This window comes from Chironomus tepperi, unplaced genomic scaffold (genome assembly GCF_022539635.2).
Source record: "Chironomus tepperi strain 1889 unplaced genomic scaffold, CSIRO-AGI_Ctep_v1 contig_425, whole genome shotgun sequence".
NCBI classification, from domain to species: domain Eukaryota; kingdom Metazoa; phylum Arthropoda; class Insecta; order Diptera; family Chironomidae; genus Chironomus; species Chironomus tepperi.
The window spans coordinates 285,872-313,305 of NW_027226547.1; the positions used below are offsets into that span (position 1 = coordinate 285,872).

The 27,434-nt window shown below is 29.5% G+C and overlaps 2 protein-coding genes across 3 annotated transcripts in view; one reads left to right on the forward strand and one right to left on the reverse strand.

Annotated features, from left to right (window-relative positions):
- Positions 1 to 27,434, forward strand: part of LOC139097631 (uncharacterized) — a 39,906-nt gene that overhangs the window by 3,914 nt on the left and 8,558 nt on the right. For both annotated transcript variants that reach the window (XR_011545085.1, XM_070649524.1), the window contains exons 2-7: positions 4,685 to 5,188; positions 14,121 to 14,304; positions 14,755 to 14,822; positions 14,931 to 14,950; positions 19,926 to 20,061; positions 23,890 to 24,023. Coding sequence is in view for 1 of the 2 variants with exons in the window: in XM_070649524.1 (XP_070505625.1) it covers positions 5,116 to 5,188; positions 14,121 to 14,304; positions 14,755 to 14,822; positions 14,931 to 14,950; positions 19,926 to 20,061; positions 23,890 to 24,023 (615 nt within the window). In the remaining variant the exon portion in view is untranslated. The remainder of the gene's footprint in view (positions 1 to 4,684; positions 5,189 to 14,120; positions 14,305 to 14,754; positions 14,823 to 14,930; positions 14,951 to 19,925; positions 20,062 to 23,889; positions 24,024 to 27,434) is intronic.
- Positions 11,575 to 12,679, reverse strand: CAH3 (Carbonic anhydrase 3). The gene is made up of 3 exons (XM_070649468.1): positions 12,396 to 12,679; positions 12,014 to 12,309; positions 11,575 to 11,925 (listed from the first exon to the last, which is right to left on the reverse strand). Exons 1-3 carry the CDS (start codon positions 12,630 to 12,632, stop codon positions 11,706 to 11,708), a joined length of 753 nt encoding a protein of 250 aa, XP_070505569.1. The 5' UTR covers positions 12,633 to 12,679; the 3' UTR covers positions 11,575 to 11,705.

Sequence of the window (27,434 nt, forward strand, 5' to 3'; positions counted from 1 at the left end):
GAGAATATGAAAAGATAAATTTATGAAGATGAGCAAAAAAGTTTTTGATGTTGGATTTTCAGATTTAAAAACCATACTTTTTGATATTTCCTTAAAGATTCTTTTAACATAAAAAATATCCTCAAAACTTGAAGCTTATTGCAGAGTTTTTAAAGTCCTGATTATGATTGGAAGCAAAAAGCTCAAAAGTTTGAAATTTTGTAAACTTTGACATAGTTTGCAGAGATTATCAAGAGATTAAGTTTAATCTTCATGTCCAGAAATTTACTTGAATTAATTCTCATTTTTAAAAACTTTTTTATAGTTTTAAACTACTCATATTACAAGTTTTCAAGGTAAAAGTTAATGTAAATGTTATCAGTCTGACCACCAACTAAGAAAAATTGTGTAGATTCGACTTGATCCAAATTCGTTGAAATTTGATTCCCAAAAGAAATGAAATCTGTTTCTTCTTGGATAAATATCTACCAAAAAAGAAAATGTAATGTTCATTTTAAAAAAGATTACATCAAGCTTAAATGGATTAAATACCAATATTGCAGTGCTTCTCAAACTGTGGTCCACGTCACAGTACTGAGTCGCTACTACTAATAGCATTAAACGAATAATCGATCAAGGTCCCAGAATAGTGTGACTGTGAATTAGTTCAGGATTCAATTCAAATCAGATTACCCAACTGGAGGGTACTGGTGTGTCTTAAAAGGTTGAAAATTTTACTCAAATTGCTTGAAAAAGACATCATTCGTGAATTGGATACTTACTTAATTACTGGAACCATGCTCCTATATGGAGACTAGGTTGCTAAAAATGATTTCGTACCTGACTCTGTTGTTGGCTTTATCACACATTACAATTCACGTCTACATCCATGTTAAAATCACGTTGATTTGGTGTCGAATTTTGAATTCGACAATTCGTATGCGCTATCGGTGTCGCATAAAGTTTAAATTTTTAACCAAGTTGTTAACCAAAAAGACACCATTCCAAAGAGTCTAACAGGCTTGGTATCGGATTTAGATCAATTAAACGATTTGTGCTATTTGCAAGAATTTTAGCGAATCATCAGTTATTGATAAATATTTAGCTATCGAAGCTACTCAAATTTTCCTTTACACTATAAAACATTTTTAAATGAATTTCCATCAATCTCGAGTGCAAACATCTGAAATTACGAAAAAATCCACTTACATGGTAATTTTCCAATAATGTTCCTTAAAACCCACAAATGAATGTGAAAAGTACTCAAATGAAATGTTTACATTAAACATTTTGATGAAAATCAATAAAATCTCTACTGAACGTACGTATTATGCATTCTTATCATTTCATTGTGATGAAAATATCGCAAATAAATCGACTTTAAAAATGAGTTTTCGATGAGCTCAATTTTTTTCGCATACAATTTTTTTTGGGTGTTTTGAATGCAGAAGATATTTTTATCATCTAGTGCTGTTGCTCATCTCTATGAGAATTTATGAAATCGACGAAATGAAAGTTTATATTATTGCAATTTATTTTCATCCGCATCGAAAGAGGGAAAAAGAGAGATTTTTTTATTAATAATCTGAGAAATGCAATCTCATGCTACAGAATTTTTTTTGTTGCTGTTGCTTGCAAGCAGGCAAACAAGCTTAGCGAGTATAAGCGGAGGCAAACAATGCAATGCAGAATGAGAAGTATTGTATAGACTACAAGATAAGCATAGAACAAACAATTCCGGAATTTTTCAATTCCTTTCTTCCTTCTCATATCATCGATGCGGAAAAGCGGCTCAGCACTCACTCGCTATAAACATTTGTGTTTTACTTCTTTATTATCTCAATTTAATTGTTAATACAGTTTCATGTTTGCATATAGTTGAATTCAATGAACTACTAACTTAACATACTACTAACTGCTTCATACCTGAATTAATATATCAGAAAAAATATTAAGTTGATATGAAGATTTATGTTATTAAATGCTGAATACTTTTTATCATGAAGGCAATAAAAACTTACATACTCAGCTTAAGATAAAATGCTCAAGTCCATAAATATCATTAAGTGATTTATTTTGTTGGTTTTCATGAAAATATCTAGGAATGTGAGTATTCAAACTTTTACAACCGGACGTAACTATTTTATTCTAAGATTATGCGACCAGCACTTGAGCTATCACTCTGTGATTTATTGACACTCTCTTGCAGAAAGTCTCAAAATGAGATAACTTGCACTTCCGCGTTAAATACTGTAATTTCTTTTAAAATTCTCTATATTTTTTTGGCAATGCGTTTTTGCCTTTATTCATTGACAGAGGAGTTGGTTCCTGAGCTGGTCAGTTTGTTGAATTTAAAATTAATCTTATTTTTAAGGACTATCTCAACCTTAATTTGATTACCTAACAGAGGTGCCTGAGCAGAGTTTAATCTTGGGAATCAATTCATATAATGGCGAATCAACGAATGCAAGAGTATGGCCTCTGTGTCCTAGTGATTAGCAATCACTCTATTTTTAGTAAAAGAGTTCGATTTCTATCAGAGATCGATCTCCAATCATTTAACAGAGTGTTGTCGATTTGACAAGGATTCGCCCAATCCTCCCGAAATCGTATTACTAGAAAAAATCCTACCAAACATGATGGTGAGATATTCGGTTAAGCATTACTCGGGTATTTTTGGAATTTTATACTTGTAATTTAAAAATAGCACTCTATTTAGGACCACAATAAAAGTGGACTTTAAGTACCTAAATTTGTTTGCGTTTTTGAAATTAAATCTCAGAAGCAAATAATAATTTCTCATTTAATATTCAAGATAAACAAATCAGCATTGCTTCACTTCTACACCCAAAGTATGGAAGTTAATGATTTATTGTCGTCCAGTAAAGCTTTTTATTTCTTTTACGATTAGTAAAACAAATATCGTGAGAAACATTAATTTTCCTTCCTTTTTTTTCGAGAGAAGTTCTTTTTTATATTATTTTCATTCTCAACTACCTACCTGCTAGCCATTGCCAATGCCAATGGAAAGGATTGTTTCTCTTTTTCATTATTCATAATTTTTTTTTTGTTCTTGTTGAGTTTGCATAATTTTAAGAAGAAAAAGACAATCCTTCTTGTGTGGGAGAAATATATATTCGACAGCTCATAGGAAAAACTTCAAGACCAAAAAAAGAAACTTTACTTTCTGGCATTTGGCATACACACTCTCAACATGTACATTTATTCACTCTCCTTTATCATTTGACACGTGAAAACAAAAACCTCCCGTGCTATAAAAAAGGAAGCACTCGTATTTTTACTACTATATTGTATACGTTCGTACGTAGTGCAGCGTATATGGACATAAAAAAAGTTGTCGTCAAGGTAACATTCCTGGTGGCAAATAAAAATAAAATAAAAAAAAGTGAGAGCAGCAAAAAAAAAATGAAATAAAAAATGTGTTGTTATATTACAGGACAAAGCACATTTACTGTCTCAGGTGTCATTCATAGAGCAAGCAATCTATATATCGATGTATATACACGATGACTGGTAGAGCTCATATATACAACACTATAATATTAAATCACTCAAATGCACGTTTCTGGAATGAATAAAAGAAGCAAAAAGCAATGGAATTTACGCCTTCACAAGTCAATTGAATAAGTAATATTTTTCGTCTTTATATTTTACACATTCTCTGTGTATTATAAGAAAGGAAATTTCATCCTTCTGTATAAAAATAATATTGAAATATATTGATATATGCACCATTATTATTATTACTATATGAGACATTTATTGTGAAAATTTTATAGGCTTATTTTATGCCTGCATGAAAATTAAATTGAAATTTCATCATATTTTCATCGGAAAAATGTAATGCCGATACAAAGCAGTATAAAGATGAGTTGTTCTTTGAATGAATTTATAAGTGTGAAAATTGGATAGGTCTTAGAGTCAAGTATGAAGTTTTGTAGTTATGAAGTCAAGAACATCTAAACAGAACTTAAGAAAGTGCTGTCATTTGATTGCTTGCATTTTAAGTCGTTTTACCTAAGGGTTCATGAACTACTTTTCACTTACTCCTTACCAGAGAGCGGTAGAAATGTAACTATTGAGAATTGGTAAGATTATCGGTCAACAGACCCTAACGACACGGATTTGATCCCAGGGAAAGATTATTCAGTTCTGGGTGATTTTTCGTTGTTTCGAGTCTCGCCAATTCGGTTTGTGCATTCGCGACACACAAATTGTGAATTGGTATACTCTGAGCCATGCAACTGTGCACAGTCAGGAAAAACGCAAAAAATCATTTAAGACAAATAATCACTATAACTAACTAACTAAAGATTGGAAGAAATGTAAAAATCAGGCCCGAGTGTATAAAAATAGTTAAAACTGGTTATAGGCTATTTAATGACTGCCTCCAATGATTTTTTGTCCACTGGGAAGGATATTGGTATAATTATTGCATCCATCAAATTATCACTCACTCTAACTCATCTGTGAAAGTATTGCAAAAAAACATAATGCTCGATTCCTGAGCAAAGCAAAGCAGTAAAAAAATTTCTCTTCATAAACGAATACAAAACAGAAGGAAAATCCAATAAAAAGAGGAATAATAAAAATCAATAAAATGAATGAATGAATAAAGTCCAATTAAATCGGGATTAGAAATATAAAATTTCATGTTTAAATTTTTTTTTCTTCAATTTTATAGCAAATAAAACAAAATACATTGAACTGAATAAGAGATACAGAAATAGGAATGAAATGAGATTATAATATCATCCAATTGAAATATTGTATTGCAGTGGATAGCCCGAAAATATTTTCAATCATGAGAAAAACTTTGAAATGTCATCAAAGAAGGAACTTGAATTTTTCAAGAAAATTGAAATTCACATGTTTAAAGGAACAGCAAACCTAGTGTCATTTAAATAAATTGAAAAGTGTGCTTTTTTAAAAATTTTAATCAACATGATGTGATCCTCGATGTGCTGTTGTGAAAAGTTTGCAGAATAGTTTATGAATTCATTGAACTTGGTGAGCACATAGAAAATGAGAAAAGCTCAGTAAAAGTGAGAAATAGATTTTCATCATCATTATTGCAGTAGCAGCAACATATATATAAACAGAAGAACTAGCAAAATGTTCAAAGTTGACATCATGGCAAAGTCTAAGGGTTTCATTTTAACCATTATTTTAATTATGTTTTGTCAAGGTAAGTGTTAATATGTGTAGTATGATACCGTAAAACTTTCCATTAATTTTTTCTACTCTTACTATGCTAAATTTGATGTAATATCCATTTACCACAATTTTACTTACCATTTATCCCAAATTATATAATCACCTCTTAAAACAAGTCAATGAGGGTCGATTACTTCTTTTTATCAGAACTCAACCTTTTATTTGATGAGTTCTATTTTTATATCATTTTAATAATCATCAATCATCTTAGCATTTTTGTGTGACAGAGCGTGGTAATTCATGGGTAGGTAGCGTATGTGCTACGATACACTCATAGGTAGTTCTCCTGAAAATTAAAGATTATTGTCGAGAAAATGACGCAAAAAGAACCGCAATTCAAATTCTTGAGCCACAGCCAGATGTTGACCAAATTGGATTTTTGGTAGTTAACATAAAAATTGCCACTTGGACGCCATGTAGCTATATAGATTGTACATGAATGCTGTATGTAGATCAACAAAAATCTGCTGACCAGCGAAAATGTTTCTTTTGTCGAAATGTTTCATGACATAAAAAAGGTTGATCAACAGCGTATTGTTGATTGTATTCTAATACTTATTTCAACCTCCACAGTATTCTAAAATGTTATTCAAAAATGTCAAATATTGTTATAGATTTAATGTAAATACCACAAATAAGTATTAAACCATTCAATTTTAAATTAAACCTTAAGCAGCCCCCACAGATCCTAAACATCATCTTTTATAATTTTCAAAGATACTACAAAGTTAAAAATTCCATTTCCTGGATATCCAAAACACACACATATGGTTTATCTTAAAGAAACTTTTTTCCACATCATTCGATAGTAATAAGCTTTCTTATCTTTATTGAGGTTAAGTCAGTACCATGCAATGTCACCGAATAAAAAATGAGACTGCAGAAGAAAACTATCAAATGACAGAAAAGTGACAGGAAGCGAGTTGGGAAAAAGAAATTTCTCTTTTTGCTTTCCCACTCACTCCTTTTAAATTACTACGTTTTCCTTAAGACTAGCACAAAATGAAAGAAGTTGGAAATGAAAACATAGAATAAAAAACTTTATCTCTGTCTCACTGTTATTTCGTATTTTTTTCATATCTCGTACTCTTGTAAGAAAAATGGAAAGCATTTATCACTATCGTTTTTATTTTCTCAACACTTTTTCAACTTCCTTGCTAAATGAAAAATAAAGAATACATAAAAGGACATAATATAAACTAGAAAATAAATTCAATGGGGACAATTTAGGTTAAAGACTTTTTCAATTTCATATCCCAGTGGCGAAATTTCATTCAAATTCACAAGTAATATGACAGCTATAATGAACGCAAATAAATTTATGACGAAGAATATATGACCGAACATACGGCCATGCAAACAATGGTCACAATAATGCTTAATTAAAATAATGGCCTAAGAATTAAAATGAAGACCTTCCACAACCATACGTACACAATTTACCTTTATTGATGACCATTACACATTTCCACAATATACTCTGTCACGTAGAGCATGATTGCCCATTATTTGAGCTTTTCTCTACGTCTTCAATATTTTTTTTCCTCTCTTTTTATTTTCTTTTTGTCTCCACGTTGTTGCTATAACTTTTCCTTTAATGTTTACAGTTTCCTTACTTTAATGCACACTTTTTCTTTGTATTGACAACATTTTTTTCCAGATTTCGATAAGAAATTTAAGAAAAAAAGCTTTAATAGCTTTAATTATTAAAGAAACATCCTTAGTTGAAGCAAATTGTCAACAATTAATGTTGCTATTTACATTTTTAATGATTTCAGCAGATCTCAGAATGTTTTCTAGTCCGAGCAACACAAATGGAAAATGCGGAGTTTTATAGGCACAGCCACGGAGTTTTAAAAGCTCCACTAAACCTCTTTTAATAACAAGATTCTGTTTGATGAGCAATTCCCCATGCATTTGAAGTTCTCTTGCACGAGGGCCCACTGCAACGCATAAGGAATGTCTGAAGATAACTTTATCCTTCGAAACATTCTGCCAGTTTGGGATATTTAAGACTCTAGCATCCTTTCCAACACATTCAATCCAGGAATTCTTCGGTCTTCCTCGCGATCTTTTGCCATCCACAAAGTCTGAAGTAGTTCATTAAAGACTTGGGCGTCGGATTCGGGAGTGCTGTTCAAAAATTTCAAATTCATAATTTTAATGGGCGTCATTTGAAGACCTTGATAGAATTTTGTAGTAAATTTAAAATAAGTCTCCATTAACATCAATGGTTTTACGCTCAGTAGTGAGTCCTTAATTTAGAAATTTCAATAATTTACAAGTCATAGATGAGACAAATTTCATAAATGAGTAAATCATTACGTAAAAGTAGAACATGTTTTCAAAATGTAATAATAGTAATCTGAAAAATATGCGGTGAAAACGATCAAACAATTGAAGCTTTAATGAATTCCATTTCAATGATGATTGAATTATCCATTTTTCTACTTTTTTGCTTATCAGCCATAAAATTGTGTTAATGAACATGAGTTCTCTACAATATTGTGTGAATGCGATTGAAAATATATGGAAAATTATTTTCACATTCATTTGCCGCTATCAGCATTGAAACAATCAGAATGTGTAAAATAAAATTTAACTCATAATATGTATGAACGGATAAGTGGAGAATCTTCTCATACCATACGATACTTTTACGAACATATGGATATGCACATTCGATGAAATTGAAATAAAGATATAAACATAATTGAATATACACTTACGAAAAATATGAACGTAGTGTAGTGTTATCAATGAAAATATTTTATTATCATATAATTCCATTTTAATTAAATATTCATCTCCGATACATTAGTTTGGTGCTGAATGAGAAGTGAAGTGAAATTCATTCGTTAATGGAAAAATGTAATTTTTTTTTTGTATTTCTTTTCTCAACTTTTCTGCTGTCAGATTTATTATTCATGAATGAAAAAGGATGTATATATGTGTATGTTTTTACTACCAATATTATTGATGTTATTTCGCAACAGAATGCAATGATGATGATCATCGGTTGTGTACGAAAGGAAAAATCTAAAATACAGAAATCGCATTTCAATTGCTTAATCATGCAGATAATCATTCAATCATATTTTCCTCCATATGCGTATATTTTCCATTCACGACAACACACTATCAATTATTCATTTATTATTATTATTATTATTATTATTATTTTGTTCATTGACTGTAAAAAAAGTTGTTTTGTTGATGATCAGCATAGACATGGAATATAAAATGTGAGAATAATATTGTGTGCAATTTATGTTATGGCTTAATTATTGTAAGTGCATTAAATGAGCAATGAAGTAAATACATAATTAAAAATTCATAAATATCACTAACGACATACATGGCAAAAAATTTGGCTTATACGAGAATTTATGAATGCATTTTGAATTCGCAGGAAATTTCTATAAACAACGTGCAATTAACAAATTGTTTCCCCATTTCATCCACGCCACGGCAAAAATTTATCTACAAAATATTTCAACAAAAATGTGTAGTTGTATAGGCATAATTGAAATTTTAATTTGATTCTATTGAATTGAATAAACCTATATCTGAATACGAGCAATCATTCATTTGCTCACATAGTGTGACAAACATTAATGCAAACATAATTGTATAATTGATTGTAGGGAATTAAATAAAAGAGATAAATGGTTAAAATTGAATATTTTTAATTTATATAATGAATGTCGGACTAAACGATAAAATTGTAAAAATACCAAAATTTATTAAGCGATTAATAATTAATTAATTCATTTTAAAATCTGATCCTGGAAAAATGGAAATTTTCCAGTAAATCGATATTTTATGGCAAACCTATGCAATCACTGTTTTTGGTCTTCTTAGAAATTTAGTAGCAGAATAAAATATTAACCATTATTAAATTATGCATGACGTTCGGAAATCGGAAGATGAGATGCGTAGGTTTTCGATCCCGATTCTGTCTATCATTCTTGTCATAGATCCGTCTCTACCGCCTCTATTTTTAATAATATCGAAATCTCAAAATAAGATTTGTTTAGATGGTCTTGGTAAAGTTGAAGTTTCTTAAGCCTAGCCAATTTTACTGATATTTGAATCTCAAGATTAAAGACATTGAGAAGTAAAAAGGACTTCCACAACTTATAACATAATTCAAATGGAAACTAAACTTTATAGAGTGTATGCATTTCTGCCCATTACGCTTTACTCTAGATTTGAATAATGTCTAGCTCTTAAAATCAAATTGATTAATGTCTGACGTGTTCATTTACGCGACATATGTAGGAGTAAACAAGAAAATCTTTTTTATTTATAAAGAAACAACGTCAAAAGAGATTTCATTTTCTACGAAACTTTATAAAATTCTTGCAGCTTTACATATAAAAACATTTTTTGTTGGAATAATGATCAGTTTGACTTTTTTTGAATATTTGGAATTCTATAAAAAGATGTAAAGTACAACAATGCGTTACATAAATGGCGAAGCTATTCAACTACCTAATACTATTTTATTTATAAATGAGATTCAAATTTAGAAATCATAAATAGAATTTTCAGAAATTTTAAATAGAAAGGATTCACATTTCTTTGCTAGAATATGTCACTAATACAAAGCTCTGCATTTCCGTTGGGGAAATTGTAAAATTTGCAATCCTTATGATTTTTTAATTACAATTTTCTCATTAATAGCATTTAATATAAATAACAATGAAAATTTATTTCCATGTCCCAAGCTAATAATAGATTTGTAATTGTTGAAATTTAATTTTATTTCCCATATTTCTCAAGTCCTCGCTGCATTTTTGTTCACATTCACTATCTTTAACTTTACAGAATTAAGAATACTTTGTATCAACGCTTCCTTCTTCCACAATTTCATTAAGATTAAGAAAGGAAAATTCCCTTTCTCATTGTTACAGAAAAAGAGAAAGAAAGGAAAGGAAAAGCTTAGTATAAAAGCTAAAGCATGCATAAAATTTATTGTAATTTTAATAAAAATTCTTGTACAATCTTATAAATCTCTGTAGCGAGTCGTGTGTACTTTTTCCGTTGCTGTTGCATTTCATTAAAAATTAAACTCGTAAAAAACGTTCATATTTTCATTGCCGCTTTGTGGAGTAAGAAATGTGTACGGAAAAAAATAAACGGAAAAGTAAGGCGATACGACGCGAAATGGCAGTGATAAAGAAAAAAAATGATATAAAGTAAAATAAAGTTGGATAAAATAAAATGTAAGAACAGTATTGAAAGAATAGAGAAAATGACAAGAAAATACAAAGCACGACAAGGGTTGTGTGTTGCTTAAAACTAGTTATGGTTTTAGTTCCTGTGAAAAAGTAATTTGATAATTGAAATGAGTTGGCGGAAATTACATAACGGGTAGGCGGGTAGGGGTTGCAATTTTGTTTAGGAGTTTAAAATTTGGTTCACAAGGGAGTAACTTAGTGTTATGGTAGGAGAAGGGGGTCTATATTAAAAGATTTTTGGGACAAACCAAGGGTACGAAACTGAACAAAAATATTGATCATTGCCAAACATGCTAAATCAGTTCCGCTCCCTTGATAAATACTCATAGTTGTGAATTCAATTTCTTTGTGACTAAAAAGTTAAGCATTTTGGACACTTTAGGATTTGTGCTGAAACTTGAGCACGAATTTCACTAGAGTGTGGCTTGTGAATAATGCTATTGCCATCAATGGAATCAGGACAATATTCAAAAAGTTGTAAACTGCAGTAAACTGGTCTCTAAACATGTTAACATCAAAAACTCAAAGTTTTTGTCATTGTCATCAAAATAAAATCTTTAAAAATGTACACAACAGTTATGTCATTCTATATATAAAATGATAAATAAATACTTTCATAAGCCAGATTAATCGTTATCTTTGTAATTTTATTTAAATGATAAAATTCTCCATTATGTCGTAATCTAAAGTAATCAATTTAATTTTATGTCAAAAATTTGCAAAAAATGGCACTAAAATTTGCTTATTACCATTAATTTATTCCATCCCTTGATAATCGTCTAAATGTATGAAATGGCAATAGAGCAATGTAGAGGAACACAAATCTGCTTCAAGAATTTTTTTTATATGATCATGATATTTCCGTGCATTCTGTGAAGTAAAGAAGAAGAAGAAAAAATGTTATAATCTTTAAAAAGGCAAAGAATAAGAGAATGAAAGCACCTCAGCCACTGAAACGGTAATGTGAATTTCACCACCATCTCTTCGATTCATTTCATACATACATACCATCATCATGTCTTCACACAAATCTTTCCTCACGTTATTTCGTGTGCCGTAAGGAATGTGAAGGAAGAGAAAGAATATGAAAAATAAAAACGTAAGATAGCAATGAAGATGGAATGAAGAAAAAAAAAATGTTTTTATTGCAACAGAAACATAAAAATTTTTTCTTCCTTCTTGTGTGATACAGTACTTTGTGCTCTTTTATGTACAATACATGTATAGCTATACTTCTTTTTTTTACAATTTCGATTTAAGTATATTGCGAGTAAAGATAATTTTCGGAGAACGAACAGGCTGCTGAACATCACGATAGTTGTTAACGATGCACTTTGTCTCATCTTGACATATTAACGACCTAAATACTGCAATTTGTTTTTCCGATACATAAATTGGTGTACGATATACAATCCATTGAACGACTTCATTATATGGTGGTGTTGTAAGACTACCACGATAACTATCGATAGTAAAGTTGAAGAAAATTGGATTTTAAAATTGCACTATCACATTTTATAAGACATAAATTCATGAGCAAGCTAGCTTACCAATAATAATGTTTGCTCAACTCTTGAAGCTTTAAAAATGACAAACAATCAGCACCCAATCGAGTTTTGGTACCGGGCTTTGTGATTCGTTCAATGCCATCAGTAAGTTTCTTGAATTCAGGACAATCCTTATCTCCCAAACCTTGAAAGAAAAATCCTGTCACCGCTAAACCATCCGGTTTGGTGACAGCTTCCTGAAAGTTCTTGTATTTTGAGTTGTAATGAACCAAATGTCCCTCCATTGAGAACGTGTTTCCCTCTAGCAAATGTTCACATCCGTACTCATTGGAATCACCCTGCAATAAGTTTTTTTTTCTCTCTTTTAGTTCATTGCATTTTCGATAATATAAATTTTATATAGAAATCGTTTCACGTTTCATACCCAATGAAAATGTAGTTGCTCAAAAATGTATTTATCATTTAAAGGACCTCCAGTTATATATGGTTTGCGGTTACGATTAGGCAGCATTATCATAGCTGACGTTCCTGTATTAATCATTTCAGCACTGCCTCCAATTTTATCCCAATGACCAACATATTCCAATGCTGGTGCATCATCCTTCAATTCTGCTTCTCTTATTTCCAATGCAATTGGAGATTGAACTGGTGTAGTAGACATTTGTTTTGTGCTATATGTGAATTTATCAAACCTTTATGAACGACTGATTGTTTCATTGCTTTAAAAAATAACACGAAAAAAAATTTCTAATTATCGAAAAATGAAATCGAAAATAAATTTTATTTTAGCATTTATCATTTAATAATAAAGAAGCTTATAATTCCTCCTACACATATGAAGTGATAATGATATTTTTTGGCGATTGCAAAGTGATAAGGAAATATACTCGCTTTTATCAGTTGTGTCAAAGGGATTTAATTTGTGAATTGATAAAAAAGATCTTTTCTATTCTTCGAAACTGATAAGAACGTGAGAACCGAATGACAATATTTTTCATAGTTAGTAAAAGATAAATATTTTTTGACATTTTATGACATAGATTCCATGATGTATAGCACAATTTAAACATGATATGAGGATTAGACCTAAATTTATTGTTTTAGATTACTATACATGCACGCAAATTATAGGAATGTCAGTTGAATATTATTAGACGATGTGGGATGTGATAGTAATCCACTAATCCATATTACAAATCCATTACTATTAATGTAACTATGAAAATAATGAATGAAAATGACAATGGATTGTCAGCTTACTATCACAATGAATTGACATCTTTCTGTGTTGTTTTTTCATCAGCTCAGCACATCACGTCACATCTTCACTTCCTACCATTTTTATGTATGAATATTTAATCAAATTTATTGATTTTTTTTCGAGCTCGTTTCATGAAAAAAAAAATCTTCTAAAGAATTTATGAACATTTTCATATTCGTTGAATTCAATGCATTTCCCATTCTGCACATGCCACAAATTTTTTTTGCTATTTCTATGCTGCCTGTTGTTGAAATTTTCATCCTCATTGTACTTGAACGATAGTTTGAAGCTAAATACTTCCGCTTTAAAAATATGTACATCCATATGTATGCAGCCTGACATTATGAAATACCTACATTTATAAATTTTGTTTATATGCATTCGTTGAATTTTCATAGCTAGTGATGACTTTTTATGGGTGTTCTTATTCGCCATCATAATTATGCAGGGGCAGACTTAGGTATTTTAGGCAGATTTTTTTAATCCCAAGTTCAGTAATGTACAACCTTTTATTTTCATGGCATACCTAGGCAGTAAGCTTCGTTTCATGGCTTTTTTCCCGGCACACTAGTATGCCGCGGCACATAGGTTGCCCACAACTCCTCTAGTGAATTGGGAAATTCTACCTTTGGGAAATCAAATGAAATCGAATCATGGATCCCGAGTTGCTTTAAGAACTGCTTTAATATAGTATAAATAAAATATTTATCGAACTGACCGCTGAAATTTGTAAATATATTGACTGACATTTATATTAATTTTTGCATGATTAATGCTTCTCAATAGCCTTTTGGTAGGAGTTTTATATGTGATAAAAATATTAATGGAAAGTTTTATTGACCTTTATATTCTTATAATCATATTGATTGCTATTTTCCTTTTTTACAGTTGTACAAAGTCTACGATTAAATAGAATAAATATTCCACAATATAAATTTAGAGGAGAGAATGCTATCCTTGAATGTGACTATGAGCTTAATGGAAGTAGAGATTCCGAAGGTGATGAAGATATCGATAATTCACATTTTAATTATCAGGATGGAGAAATAGAAGTTTTATACTCTGTGAAATGGTAGGAATTTATTGAATTTTTTTACTAAATATTTCTTAAATTAGTTTTAGAACTTAAAAGTTTAATTTATGAATTATACATGAAATTGATTAAATCTAAAGATTCATCAATGATTTTAGTTTTGAAATGCTTGTGAAAAACTATTTCTAAGAGCTTTACAATTGTTCAAGCATGAGGATTGCATTGAAAATATTCAAAATCTTGAGCAAAAATTGCTCAGTTAGAAATTTATTGAAAATCCCTTATATTTTTTTAACCTACATTTTCAATGCTTAATGACAATTGAAACCAAAATTTAAATTCTATTCCTTATTGCCATAATAATCCGATTTTAATGCTCATTGAAATTTTATTTACTAACCTTTTTACTTTTTCTTTACATTTTAACTCTCGATCAATCAATTCCGAATTCACAAAAAAAACCAACTGAAATGTACGTGTGGGTTAAAGGTATAAGGATGGAGAGGAATTTTATCGATATGTACCAAAATCAAATCCTCCACAAAATAGTTATAAAGGTAGGTCGTAATCTCTTATTCGATATATTGGGGGAAAATTTTATTGGTTTTTAATTTAATTTATTTTTTTATTTCTATTTTTTTCCTACATGTATATGCTGTGAACAGTTGAAGGAATAAAAGTTGATGTGAGTACAAATTTCAATTACTTTTCCCCAAGTCTCTCTTATTGCTATGGTGAACTACAGAAGCTCTTATATTTCATTTAAAAATATGATGAAAATTTTCCTATAGATAAAGCACTTTACAGTGTTGGTGTCTGTATTATGACTGTAATCAGACCGAATCTTACTTAGAAAGATGTTAGGGTTTATGACGACAAAGCAGGATTTTTTGACGGCGCGGACTAAATTTTATTAAATAAATTGCATGACACCCTGACGGTAATTATGATACCCACGATTAATGTGCCATACAAAAGCATATAGTTTCCCACTCTGGCAATATGAAATGCAAATAAAAGAGTTTTACTATTAATACTTGAAGGGATGAATTCTCTTCAATAAACATGAAAAATAAATACTGTTAACTTGATCTAAGATTCACGGTCGATGGTTCTATTTGAAGAAATGAGAGAAATATACATTGCAAAATATATTAATACTCTAAAGCTTATAATCTCATTGAGACAGAAAGAAAACTTTATCTCAATTCTACGCTGTATGGCACTCCATCCATTAATTCTTATCCTTTTTTAGCTCCTCTATGCCGCCTTTGGACATTTTATTTCTTTCACTTTCTTCTTCGTTCTTTTGTTTTTATTTCTACTGTACATTCCATTATACGCTAATTAAAATTTATTCTTAAAAGTTATCCTTTTTCTTCGTATCGGAATCATGGTCATATTGCGTTTTTTTTTATATCTTCACAGTCAGACATAAAAGTCCGCGAGCAAAAATTATTTGTATCCAAAAGCGTATTATTCTTTCCTAAATGAATGAATGAATGAAGATATTTTGTTGCTGATCTACAAAATGCTTCCTATAAGGAAGTGAAACTTTCTTTATTTTTTTCGTTTAAAAGAAAAGGAAGTAAGGATGAAAAAGCTTGAAGTACTGTGAAAACTTTATAGCAAAGATGAAAAAAAAGGAATAAAGGAGAGAAAACTGTGTTAATAAAATTTGCATTAAGCATTAAACCGTCTATACATAGCAATTTTATACTCAATTTGTTTCCTGTGTATACTTTTTCTGGCAGAAGACATAATCACATTTTTTTTCTCTACTTTTTATTCAGCCGAAAAGGCAAAAGCGATATAGCATACAAAAATATATATATTCACATTCTTTAGTATGAATGAAGCAGCTATATAGATATAGGTATACATAATATAAGAATACAGAGTGAGGAGAGAAAAAGATAAATTTTTATAGAGAGGGCTGTCATCCCTCATTTGCAAGAACCGATTCTACAGACTGAATAATAAAAATGCTGTAAGCTCTTAGTAGGAATTTTTTTTCATCCTTCTCAGCTGCTGCTCCTCCCTAACTTGTATGGTTTCACATTTCTGATATTGAAATTCCACCCACTTTTTGGTGCTTATCATGAAGAATAAAAAAAAAGTATTTTGTCGATGCTAAATTGCATAAATGGAGTTTGAATTGAAGAAGATGAGAGATTTACAGCACCATATATACCTCCTCCATCTGTCAATATCACAGAATAATCTAAAATATCTGCTAATTGAATGTTGATACCTGCCACTTTGTTTTTTTTTTCTTCTGTACAATCAAGATAGAAAATAATTTTTTTAAAATAGCGACAAATTGTCAATTTCTTGTGTTATTCCCTACTTCGACTTTTTATACTCCTCCATGCCAATCTACTCTGATAACACAATTTAAATTCAATAAAGCTAAATTTGCATATTTATTTTATTTTTTTTTTCTTCATTCCTTCTTCTTGCCTCCATGCTTTACTTGCTTGCTTGTTGTCATGAAACATTCTCTCAATTCCTCTTTGATACAATAACAGTTTCATGAAATAAATAAAAGAATAAAATTTACTGCTGTTATGTCCGTAATTATTGCTATGATTACGTACAATGATTGCGAGAACAAATAAACAAATAATTAAAGTCATGATGATGAGTTCCAAGATTGCATAAATTACCTTCACGAAATTTTAATTTATTTAAAAAGCATAAAATTGAGTCAAAATTGGAAAAATGTTCTTGATTTGATCATAGAACATCAGGTTTGAATAATAAAGTTTGATGAACTTTTGCTCGTTTAATGATTGCTAATCAAGAGTCGAATCAGTCATGGATTACATGATCAAGCACCATTAGTATTCCAAATATATTTCGTAGCAAGCAAGTGACCAAAAGACAGGACAGACAGGACCTGTTTTAATAGTTATTGCGTATTATAAAGTTTTTTTGAATGCCATTTTAGGCCATTTAGTCAGATTGAGGAGATCTTCACCCTAACATATGAGCATTTTATGGTACCAATAAGCATGCTCACTAATCTCTCGTTTTTGACTAATCGCTATTATTTGTACTTACTTAACCCGTTAATTACTAGCGTAACACATATGTAACGCTAACTTTTACGTTAAATTCTCTTTTAATATTGATCTAACTTATGACCTGGTTAAAAATTATCATGCATTAATGCATAAACTTGCATATTTACTAATTTAAATTACTGCAATATGCAAATTAGTAAAATTAATTAAGTTTAACTTTTGTGTTGCCAAATGTATAATTTTCAAACTCAAAATTTTCGGTCTTTAATCCATATTTTTAACCAGAAATCAAAAGAATATTAAAGTATAACGTTGAATATTATCAAATATAGCTTAAAAACACAAGAATAGCTTAATTAAATACATTAACTTTTCGTTGATAATAAATGTAACATATATGTTACGCTAGGATTTTAGCGACATTTTGCCTGTAACATATATGTTACGCCAGTATTTTACAAGTGTTTTAGGATTTTAGTCAGAAAATAATTAATTATTGTTTTAATGTGATTTAACTAATATTTGAGCGTTGTTGTTCTGTGTATTTATTAATTATTATGAATTAGATATTTTTGGACAATAATTTTTAAAGAATAGCTCATTTTAGTGGATTTTTTAACGTGAGATTTTTTTTGATATGAAAATTTGTGGTGAAATTTTTTAAGTGGTTTTAGGTCTATTTAAAGGAATGACATGCTTCTTGTGGTGCTTCAGGTGATATATTAAGGTGAAAGGAACTCCTTATACATAGTTTGAAAGCTCAAAAATAAATAGTTAAGGAGTTAAAAGGTGCAATGTAAGAGTAATTTTTTTTAGTTTTTAACAATTCTGTGCATAATTGAATATATAAATATGACTCAAATGATCAAATAGAGCACCAGATTTACATTCGAGCTTAGTTTGTTAGTCAAAAAAGTAAGGAAAATGAAAAATAAATGAATAAAAATTTTCAGAGGTGAAAAAAAAATGTTTGTAAAATACTAGCGTAACACATATGTTACACTAAATTTTTGTTAATTTAACTAAATTCGGACATTAAATTGCTTCAAACTCTTCGTGAAACTTATTTTTTATCTATTATCTATCACCTAAATGTATTCTCAAGTCCTAAAAAAACTCCGTAATTAATGGGTTAATAATACACTCATAAAAATAATTGTAATATTTTCATATTAGATTTGTATTAAACTATTTTCTAATATTTTTTATTAGATTCTAATAGTTTTTTATTAGCTTTTTGTAAACAATCCGAAAATTTTAAAATTTTCTATTGAATTTTAATACAATTATATTAAAGTTTAATATTTTAGTATTAAAATTTAATATTTTATGATTTAATAATTTTCCATATTAAAATTTAATATTTTAGTATTAAATTTGTATTAAAATTTAATATATTAGTATTTAATTTTAATATATTTCTATTAGTAAAAAAAATGTGAAGCGTCAGTACAATTTAAGAGTTAATAATTGAAATATTAAAAATGCTGTATTTTAAAGAAAAGTTCAGTGGGTATTTTAGTGATATTAAAGCTCATAAAGAGCATCAAACAAATAAAACATAGTGAAATATCTTCACAAAAAAAAAAGGTAATTTTTAATAGAAATTTTTAAAAATTCTTGTGCTAATTAAATTTTTTTTTTTATCAAATAAAACCGATCTGGACTGGATGATCAATGAAGATGCTATGGAAAAGTAGAGGTCGTAAGGAGTCAGCAAATTCAATGTCATCGATTGGTTCAAATCAGGTATAATATATTTAAGATAATAAAATGAACGATTCTGACTTTATTAATCATATATTATTTTTCTAAAAAAAAACTTATAGTGTGCTGCGGACTCGGATTCATTCGGACACTTCATTGACTACACTAAAGAAGGAAGAAATTTTACAAAAAGGCATCGAAAAGACAAAATTATTGTATCACATGCGATTAATTTCAAAGTTTATATATAAGCAATGTTTAATAAAATTATATTAGAATCGAATAAAAAAAATATTAGTTTTAATAATTTTTACCGATTTTTTCAGTTTTAAAAAATTAAAGAAATTTAAAATGGGAATATTAAATTTTAATACGATTATATTAAATTTGGAATGACCACAACGGTTTTTCTCTTTTTAAATTTTTCTCGAAAAATTAATACAAATGTATTAAAATTTAATATTTTTGTATTTGAGGAAAATCTAATATTTTGTATTAGATTTTCTCATACAAATTTAATACAAAATATTAAATTATTTTTATCAGTGTATCTTTGGTCTTACAGATCAATTGTGATCAATGGTCTCCCTTTGACGGCGCCTAAAACTGGCTCTCTCGCTGTCTTCCGTTTGCCAATTTCCAAATAAAATTGCTAGGGTGATCAGGATAAATTTAAAAACGACTTGAACATTCCGTGGTAATAAATAAAATAGATAACGTGACATCACTTGTGAAAGTCCAATATAAGCAACGACAGGGATTAAAAAATTGTAGAATAATTTTTTTGTGCTTAATATGAATTCCACAACATTGAATAACTTCATGGAATTTTCAGGCAAATATGACATAGCAAGAAGAGAGTTGTATAGCATGATTAAATTCCTTACTACATTGATTTATTGTCATTGAATATTCTCGTTACAGCATCAAGCATCAAATAGTAAAAAAGTTTATCTGAAAGGCGTTACACTTAAATCGTCAGGGATTTATCGCTGTGAGATATCTGCGGAGGAGCCTGACTTTAAAACAGTAATGGGCGAACAAAAATTAGAAGTTATTTGTAAGTATAAACTGAATTTAATTGCATGAATACTCTTCATGGGCAGTAAGCCCATGACTTTCTATTCATTTCTACTTCCTTCTATTTGCTCATAGAAATGGTAATCTTTTGTGTTAGGCTCGAAAAGCATTTACTTTTATTAGTTTAAAATATTTCGCATCCTAAGATTGAATAAATGTATAGAAAAGAATCTGAATTACTTGGTTAATTACAGAAATTCTAATGAAGCGATTCAACATAATATGCCAATTAGCATTTCTCCGCATTTCTCAGGCATTGCTATTCAAAATAATAAAAAGAAAGTTTAATGAGCGATTAAGAACAACTATTCACACCGAAGCATTCAGATTGAGTTGTTGAATGAAAACGGATTGAATGGATTTCTTTCATATTTTTCAATGAAGCAATTCATGCTGTAATTTATTTACTTGCTTTTATAATAGCTTAAATTAAATGAAAAAAGGACTGAAATTAAGAAAGCGAATTTTGCAAACTGCAAACGTTTATGGAAGTAATATTAAAGCTGAATCTTAATAATATCAGCCGATTTTATTCCTTGAACAAAATTCAAAAGTATACAGTAATAAATGTGAGCATATTAACTTTCATTCTCAAAAGAAGCTGATGAGAAATGTTAAAGGCTTTAAAAAGGATTTTATTTCCATTCGGCATGGATTTTAATGTTGAAATACATTTTTTCATTCTAATAGTCTTATGTTCATACACATTATATTATAGTTACAGACTTGCTAGATTTGTACATTTTATGTAGACAGGATATTATTGTGCCAAACATTTCGACTGATATTAAAATCTACAACCGTAGCTGTGTCAGCTTATAATTTCTTTTGTTCAACATCTTTTTTGTGTATCTCTATGAGCAACATAATATACATTTTCAAAATAATTTCACTGGGAAAAGTCAAAATGACAGCAAAATCACTACTAATGTTTAGCATTATATTACAATGTGTGTATATTATTCTAGCCAACAACAGTAGAAATGTAGAGCATTTCACTCGAAAAAATACGAATTTATTTTTTCAAGATATCTTACGAAGTCATTTTTGAGTAACATCCATATACACGTAAGGTATTATCCTTACACATACATGATATTTGTATCTGAATCTTGTTTCCTTATTTCGTTGTACTTTGAACATATTCAAGCAGTTAAAAAGTACAAAAAAGAATTTATATTGTATGTAAAACGAGTGAGTAATGCAAGCATTTACAGCATAAAAGAAAAGGAGGAAGAAGGAGTATGGTAGCTTTGCAGAGTCATTTCCTAGAACAACTCAATTGAAAAATGGAATAAAAAAGCGAGACTTAGTCTTTTTACCTTTTGCTTTCTACTTTGTTTCCTTTTTGACTCTGAACGACATTAATTCCATTGAGGTGTTTTTCTGACATCAAATCCTCGAAAATTTTCACGAGATTAATCCTTTCATTGAGTCATACAGGTGGATTTGTACTGTGTAATGTTGAAATTTAGGAATAAAATTGCTTTTCTTCCGTTTTCTTTTGTTGTTGTTAATGGAAATGTTAAAGCACAAACATATTTTGTGATACTTGAGACATGTTGTGCTTTTATGAATCTCTTGCCTTAGTAAAAGTGCAGTTTTAATACCAAAAAATATTAATTTAAATGAAATAATATTCATTGATGGAATGGATAAACTATGCTCAATAGTTCAAAGTGAACTAATTTGTGTACTGTGACCCGGAAGTGACTTAGAAACTGTTTCCTGTATTATGGATTCAGAAGTGGCTAGTCTAAATTGTTAGAAATGTTGAAAATCTTAATAATTTGAGAAAGTCTTTCCATAAATTCGACCATGTATTTAGCTTAATAATTAGGGGAGATCTATAGCCTTAGAAATTAGCATTAATAGTGGTTAAAACAAAAGGAACAATATACACATTCCGAATTCTTAATATCAAAATGATTAATTCCTTGACTCGGACTCTTTCGTTAATTTGATACTAATCGCTGCGCTCAAGGCACTCGATCAAAAATAAGGACTTTTGTAATTCTTTGTATTAAAAACAATCTTTTTGTCTCAGTCTCATTCATATTCGTTCTTCAAACATCAATCATTCATGAAATTTGGTTTTGTTCTGAATACATGAGTGCTTAAATGCATTACTGAAACAATTTGAAATCACTCCAAGATTGTGAACAAAAAAAGTGTTTTGAATACATTATGTGCTTAGAATAATGGCTTTTAAGATGCCGGAAGCAAAAGTGTTAGAAAATGGAAATACATTTACACGAACTACAGTTTATGTGTATATGAATTTATGACAAAAAGGCACCCAAACACATTAATCAAAACCTATGGATTATACTGTGAATAAATATAAAAGAACATTGTGTGGTTGTGAAGGAAGTAGGGAAAACAATGAGTCAAATATAGAAAGATGTTAACTTATTGGTTTTTGATACTTGATGTTTCCGGTTCTACGCCATTTTAGTATTTTACTGGCTTTTGTTTGGTAAAAATTCTATTTTTAAATTAATATAAATGAATAAATGAATCTGATATGTCGTATGAGTTCTCGGCTTCAAAATCAACTTACTTACTTACTTCGCTGTATCGCTGACTTCCACTTAACAATTCACATGCCAGATTCATGTTAATTCATAAAATATACAGTGACAGTTTTCTAATTTTTCAAATTCCTAAGTATCCTAGTGCTGACATACCACTGATCATGATTTTATGTCAATAGACTCAGTCTTTGAATTCAAAAAATCTCAGAATTGAGATGAAATTGTAGAAAAACTAAATCATTGTATTGAAGAAAGTCTTCAAAGAAAGAGAATGAAAAAAAAAGGAATAAAGAAAATGAATTGGTCCCGCATGGCTCCCTCCAAAGACACCTGAAACGAAGAATAGAAAAATTGTATTCAGGTCGCATGAACAAATAATAATAATAATAATATAAAGCAACATAAAATATCGAATGAACGATGTTTGGCTAGCGTAAAGCATAAATGATTTTTTTTATCCCCTAACCTTGCAAAGATTTAATTGCTTTTCCGTTGTTGTTTGCTCACTTACAATGATGGGGAAAGATTTTCATTTCATCTTTATCGTACATCATCAACCAACTTTTATGCTATATTTCAACTTCTCTTCATGGTAAAATTGCCCAATTACCAATGCACGCTCACAATTTCCTTACTAATTAATAAGACTAAATGAAGAAATATGATGGAAATGAATGAGAAAAAAAAACAGCAATGAGTGAGAAAAAATTTCACAGCTTAATTCAATTTTTCTTTTATTATTTGAAAGTTAAACAACGCTTGTCTAAGCAAATATACAAAGTTTCAGCATTTCAGCAGAAATAAAGAAAAACGAATTATTTCCCATTAACAAGAAAGAAAAATATTTGACGCAAGCATAAAGCAAAAGTTAGAGGGAGCGAAGAGCATGGGAAGATTCAACTAATTCAACTTTTTTTTTATCCACTTTTAAATGGAAAAGTTTTTTTAATTGGAAACTTGTTTTATCGCTTTCATGCTACACTTAATTGATACAGTTTACAGCATTTCTGCCTCTTCGGGTTGGAGAGGAATACTTCCTTCCTTTCAGTTTTTTTTTTTTCTATTTCACTTCTTTGGTTTTTCCCTTAGCTATGAAAGATAATTTTTCTTTATTTTTTGGTCTATTCTTCCCCTTTTATGTACACAAGAAGGAAAAACTTTGTGTTGAGCATATATAGACATAAATATAACACAAGAATATAATAATATTGCAACAAGTTTCTGTGATTTCATTTTTCTATCTTTTGTTCATTTTCTCCTACTACAACTAGATCTACCTACATCCGGTCCAGTGATATTAGGCGAGGAGAAGCAATATCAAATTGGAGATATCCTAAGTCTTAATTGTACATCCGGAAAATCATCACCGAGATCTATTTTAACTTTTTATATTAATGATGAGCCTGTAAGTATGAAATTATTTGACTTTGCTTAATGGAAATAGCACCTACTACAATGTTCTACACTATAGAGTTTCTTCATCAATGAATTCCTTTAAATATAAATATTAAATGTTTGATGTCTTACGTGGGCGATTCTAGAGCAATTTTTTCAATGAATCGAATTAATATAATTTGAATATTCAGCTATTAATAGCTGTTTGCTCTATAAATCGAAATGCTCAAGAGAAAATTTGACATCTATTCTCCTAGTTCTACACAATCAGAACCTAATGAATATTTGATTTGTTAACCAAAATACAAAATACAACTTTTTCATTATATTTAATGACATAAAACTGACCAAAATTGGTGACATGATAAATTGACCAAAAATATGAATGGCTACACAATATTAGAGGGTAAAGCAATTAAAAATAAATTTCTGACAAGTTTTACATGATCCTGTAGATATGAAAATTGAAATTCATCATTCTATGTCAAAGTACTCAAATGATCATTCACATTTTTCCTTCAATGAATAAATCAACAAAATACATATTTATCATCTATCTAAATTCACAATGAACAAAAAAGGTAGAAAAGAAAATAATGACTTGACTCTCATTCAATTTGCGATATATCTCAACTTATTATTGTTCGTACAATAACACTCGAGTAGAGGAAGAAAGAAAAATGAGTTGGGTGAGCTGAATAAGAGTAGAAATTTGTATGAAAAATCCATAAGAAAATCTTATTTGTAATGCACAGTGGGATGAATGTTTGAGGCGCTGTTTTTAATTTTTGACATCTTGAACTTGGAAATGACATTTCAAAAGTAAAGTAAGGTCAATTAAATAATCATGCCAGTGCAAAATTGGGAAATGAATTAAAATGAACAGGAGTGGCTGTACATGTTATAAGAAACCCTGCAAAAGCTTCTTTAAATAAGATCTTCAAGTTTGACTTTTTAGATGGCAAAAGAGCACGTGGACAGCCAAAGAATTCATAGAACAATGTTATTAACTGTTGGCAAGCGATAGCCAGCTTCAGAAGTTTGAAAGAGGCTATAGATCACAATTGACACACTGACAAAGAAGATATTTTTAAATATAATCTGATCCAACATTAAATATCTTCATGAGAATCTTATCCTTGAAGCAAGTTCAACCAGAATGTAAGAGACAAAGTATGAATAATGAATTCTTTGTGTAAGAACATGCTGAGAAATTATGATTAATGACATGAAAAAAAAAGATTTTTTATTATCAAAATATAAATTCCATTCTCGTGATTTCTATTCTTCTTCCACTTACAGTCACTTGTAATCAGTGCGAAAATCACATGAAAAGCGTCGAGGACTTTCATTTCTCATATTTGCCTGGCAATTAATGATTTATGTTTATTGTGAATTTTATAAGAAATTCTCGAGCTTTGTAAGGCAGAAAGGCATTAATGTTGGTGCTGTAGCGAAAATGTAATTAATTCACAGATATTAATCATGAAACGTACCATTAAATTAGGCATGATGTTATTACATTATATAGTAAGTTAAACGTGAATGACAATTAGTCCTTTAGCAATTTTACCAGAATGACGATAAAGTACCACTTAAAGTAATACACGTAAATATGTGTTATATCAAATATCCACAATTAATAAATTACATCCTTCACATATTCCATGTTGGCCCATATATTCACATTATTATTTTCATCTACGCACTGAATCGTTGCGGTGGCAATTCATATATATCCTCCTATGTAATTTCTAGTTGTAATAATTACAATGCAAAGTTAAATTTCCTTCAGGTGTATACACAATGAATTCAAAGCGCTAATTTTATCGCCTAGCATTTGATTGCTTTTCAATATTTTATTACAGAAGCATTAAACTTTGATTTGATGATAAGCAAAATACCTAGTTCAACTTAATTTATGGACGGATAATTTATTAAGAGTTCGTAAAAATGCTGTTTATTGGTTTTTAAGGGTTAGAGGATTTTAGAGCTTAGAAATTTGATTTTGTCAGTTTTTGCAGTTACAAAATATTAATGAAATTCACTCAAATAAGGACAGCAAAGTCATAAACTGTGGCAACCTCTCAATCCCCTAATCTTCAGACACATGATTCATTGTGGCCTCTAATGGTGCAAAATAATACATAGCACTCATTAAATTCAAATTAAAACGACACAGCATAAGACTAGAAAATTTTTCTTGTTTTTCTTCTTCACATTTTTTGTTTTTTTGGTTGGACGCGAGCAAATGCTAATGCCTGACCTGAATAAATTCACATAAATTTTATTTTTTTTTTAATTTTTTTTTTAATTCCCGTCTAAATGCTCAAGAGAGAGAAAGAAAAAAAAATTGATTTTTCACGCTATGAAAATGTCGCAAAAAATTATTTTAATGCTCCACGATTTAATGATAAAATCTCTTAAATCCCTTTTTGACGTGTAAAGTGAATTGGGTTTAATGCTGCTTTCATTGATTTTTTTTTTTTGTTCACAGTCTTGAGTTCACAATATGAAATTTCTGTGCATATGTATCATGATTATTGTCAATCGTTGTAATTTCAACAATTGTCGATGCAGTTATGCATTTAATAACTATCCATAAATTCGTATTTTTAGTGATAATATGGTAAATCCATTAAAACTGATTTGAGTCATCATGGGAAAAAGTCTAGTGCATTTAAGGACAATTTACGGTCCGACTTCCTTAGAAGTTCCTACAAAATTCATTCTAAATTGCTACGAGGGTTTTGAAAAGCTCTGCTCTTTTTACTGTAATTCCCAGAAATTGTTGACTCAATTAAACCCCAACACTGAATATTTTTCGTGATATTCTCGTGTCATATGCTACTCAGGAATGTCCGAAATTATTTCAAATAACAAGAAAAACATCTTAAAATACAATAATATCTAGGAAGGATATAGGAAGTTGTGAGAGATAAAAATAAAGGTGAGATCATGTAATGTGTCCCATGAGTAAATTCACACAAAAGCCGATATGAGATTGCTGTATACTTAACATTCCACACCGTGCATTCTTCGGTGTATTATTGTAAGAACAATCAAAAAGTCATCAAATTATCCTTCGAGGCATTTATTTTACTACCCTCAAATAAATTTCTATTCTGTTTCTATTCTTATCAAAATTAGATGAAAGTAAGTGCTAAATTGTAAGGTCTTGTCCTTAAGCTCTATACGGTCAGAGTAAAACTGTGTGTATAAAAAAGTCAATTTCATTATATCATGACACCTTAATTTATTCAAATGTTCATTCTCTCTTTTATGTCATCCCTCACCTTTCTTTCTCTATGCGCTCTGTAAAGCAGGAGAAATTCTTTCATTTCGTAAATGTTGAGAATAAAAAGCAAAAAAAAAGTAATAAGAATAAGAGAAGGAAAAGTAATTCTGCCGGAAATATTCA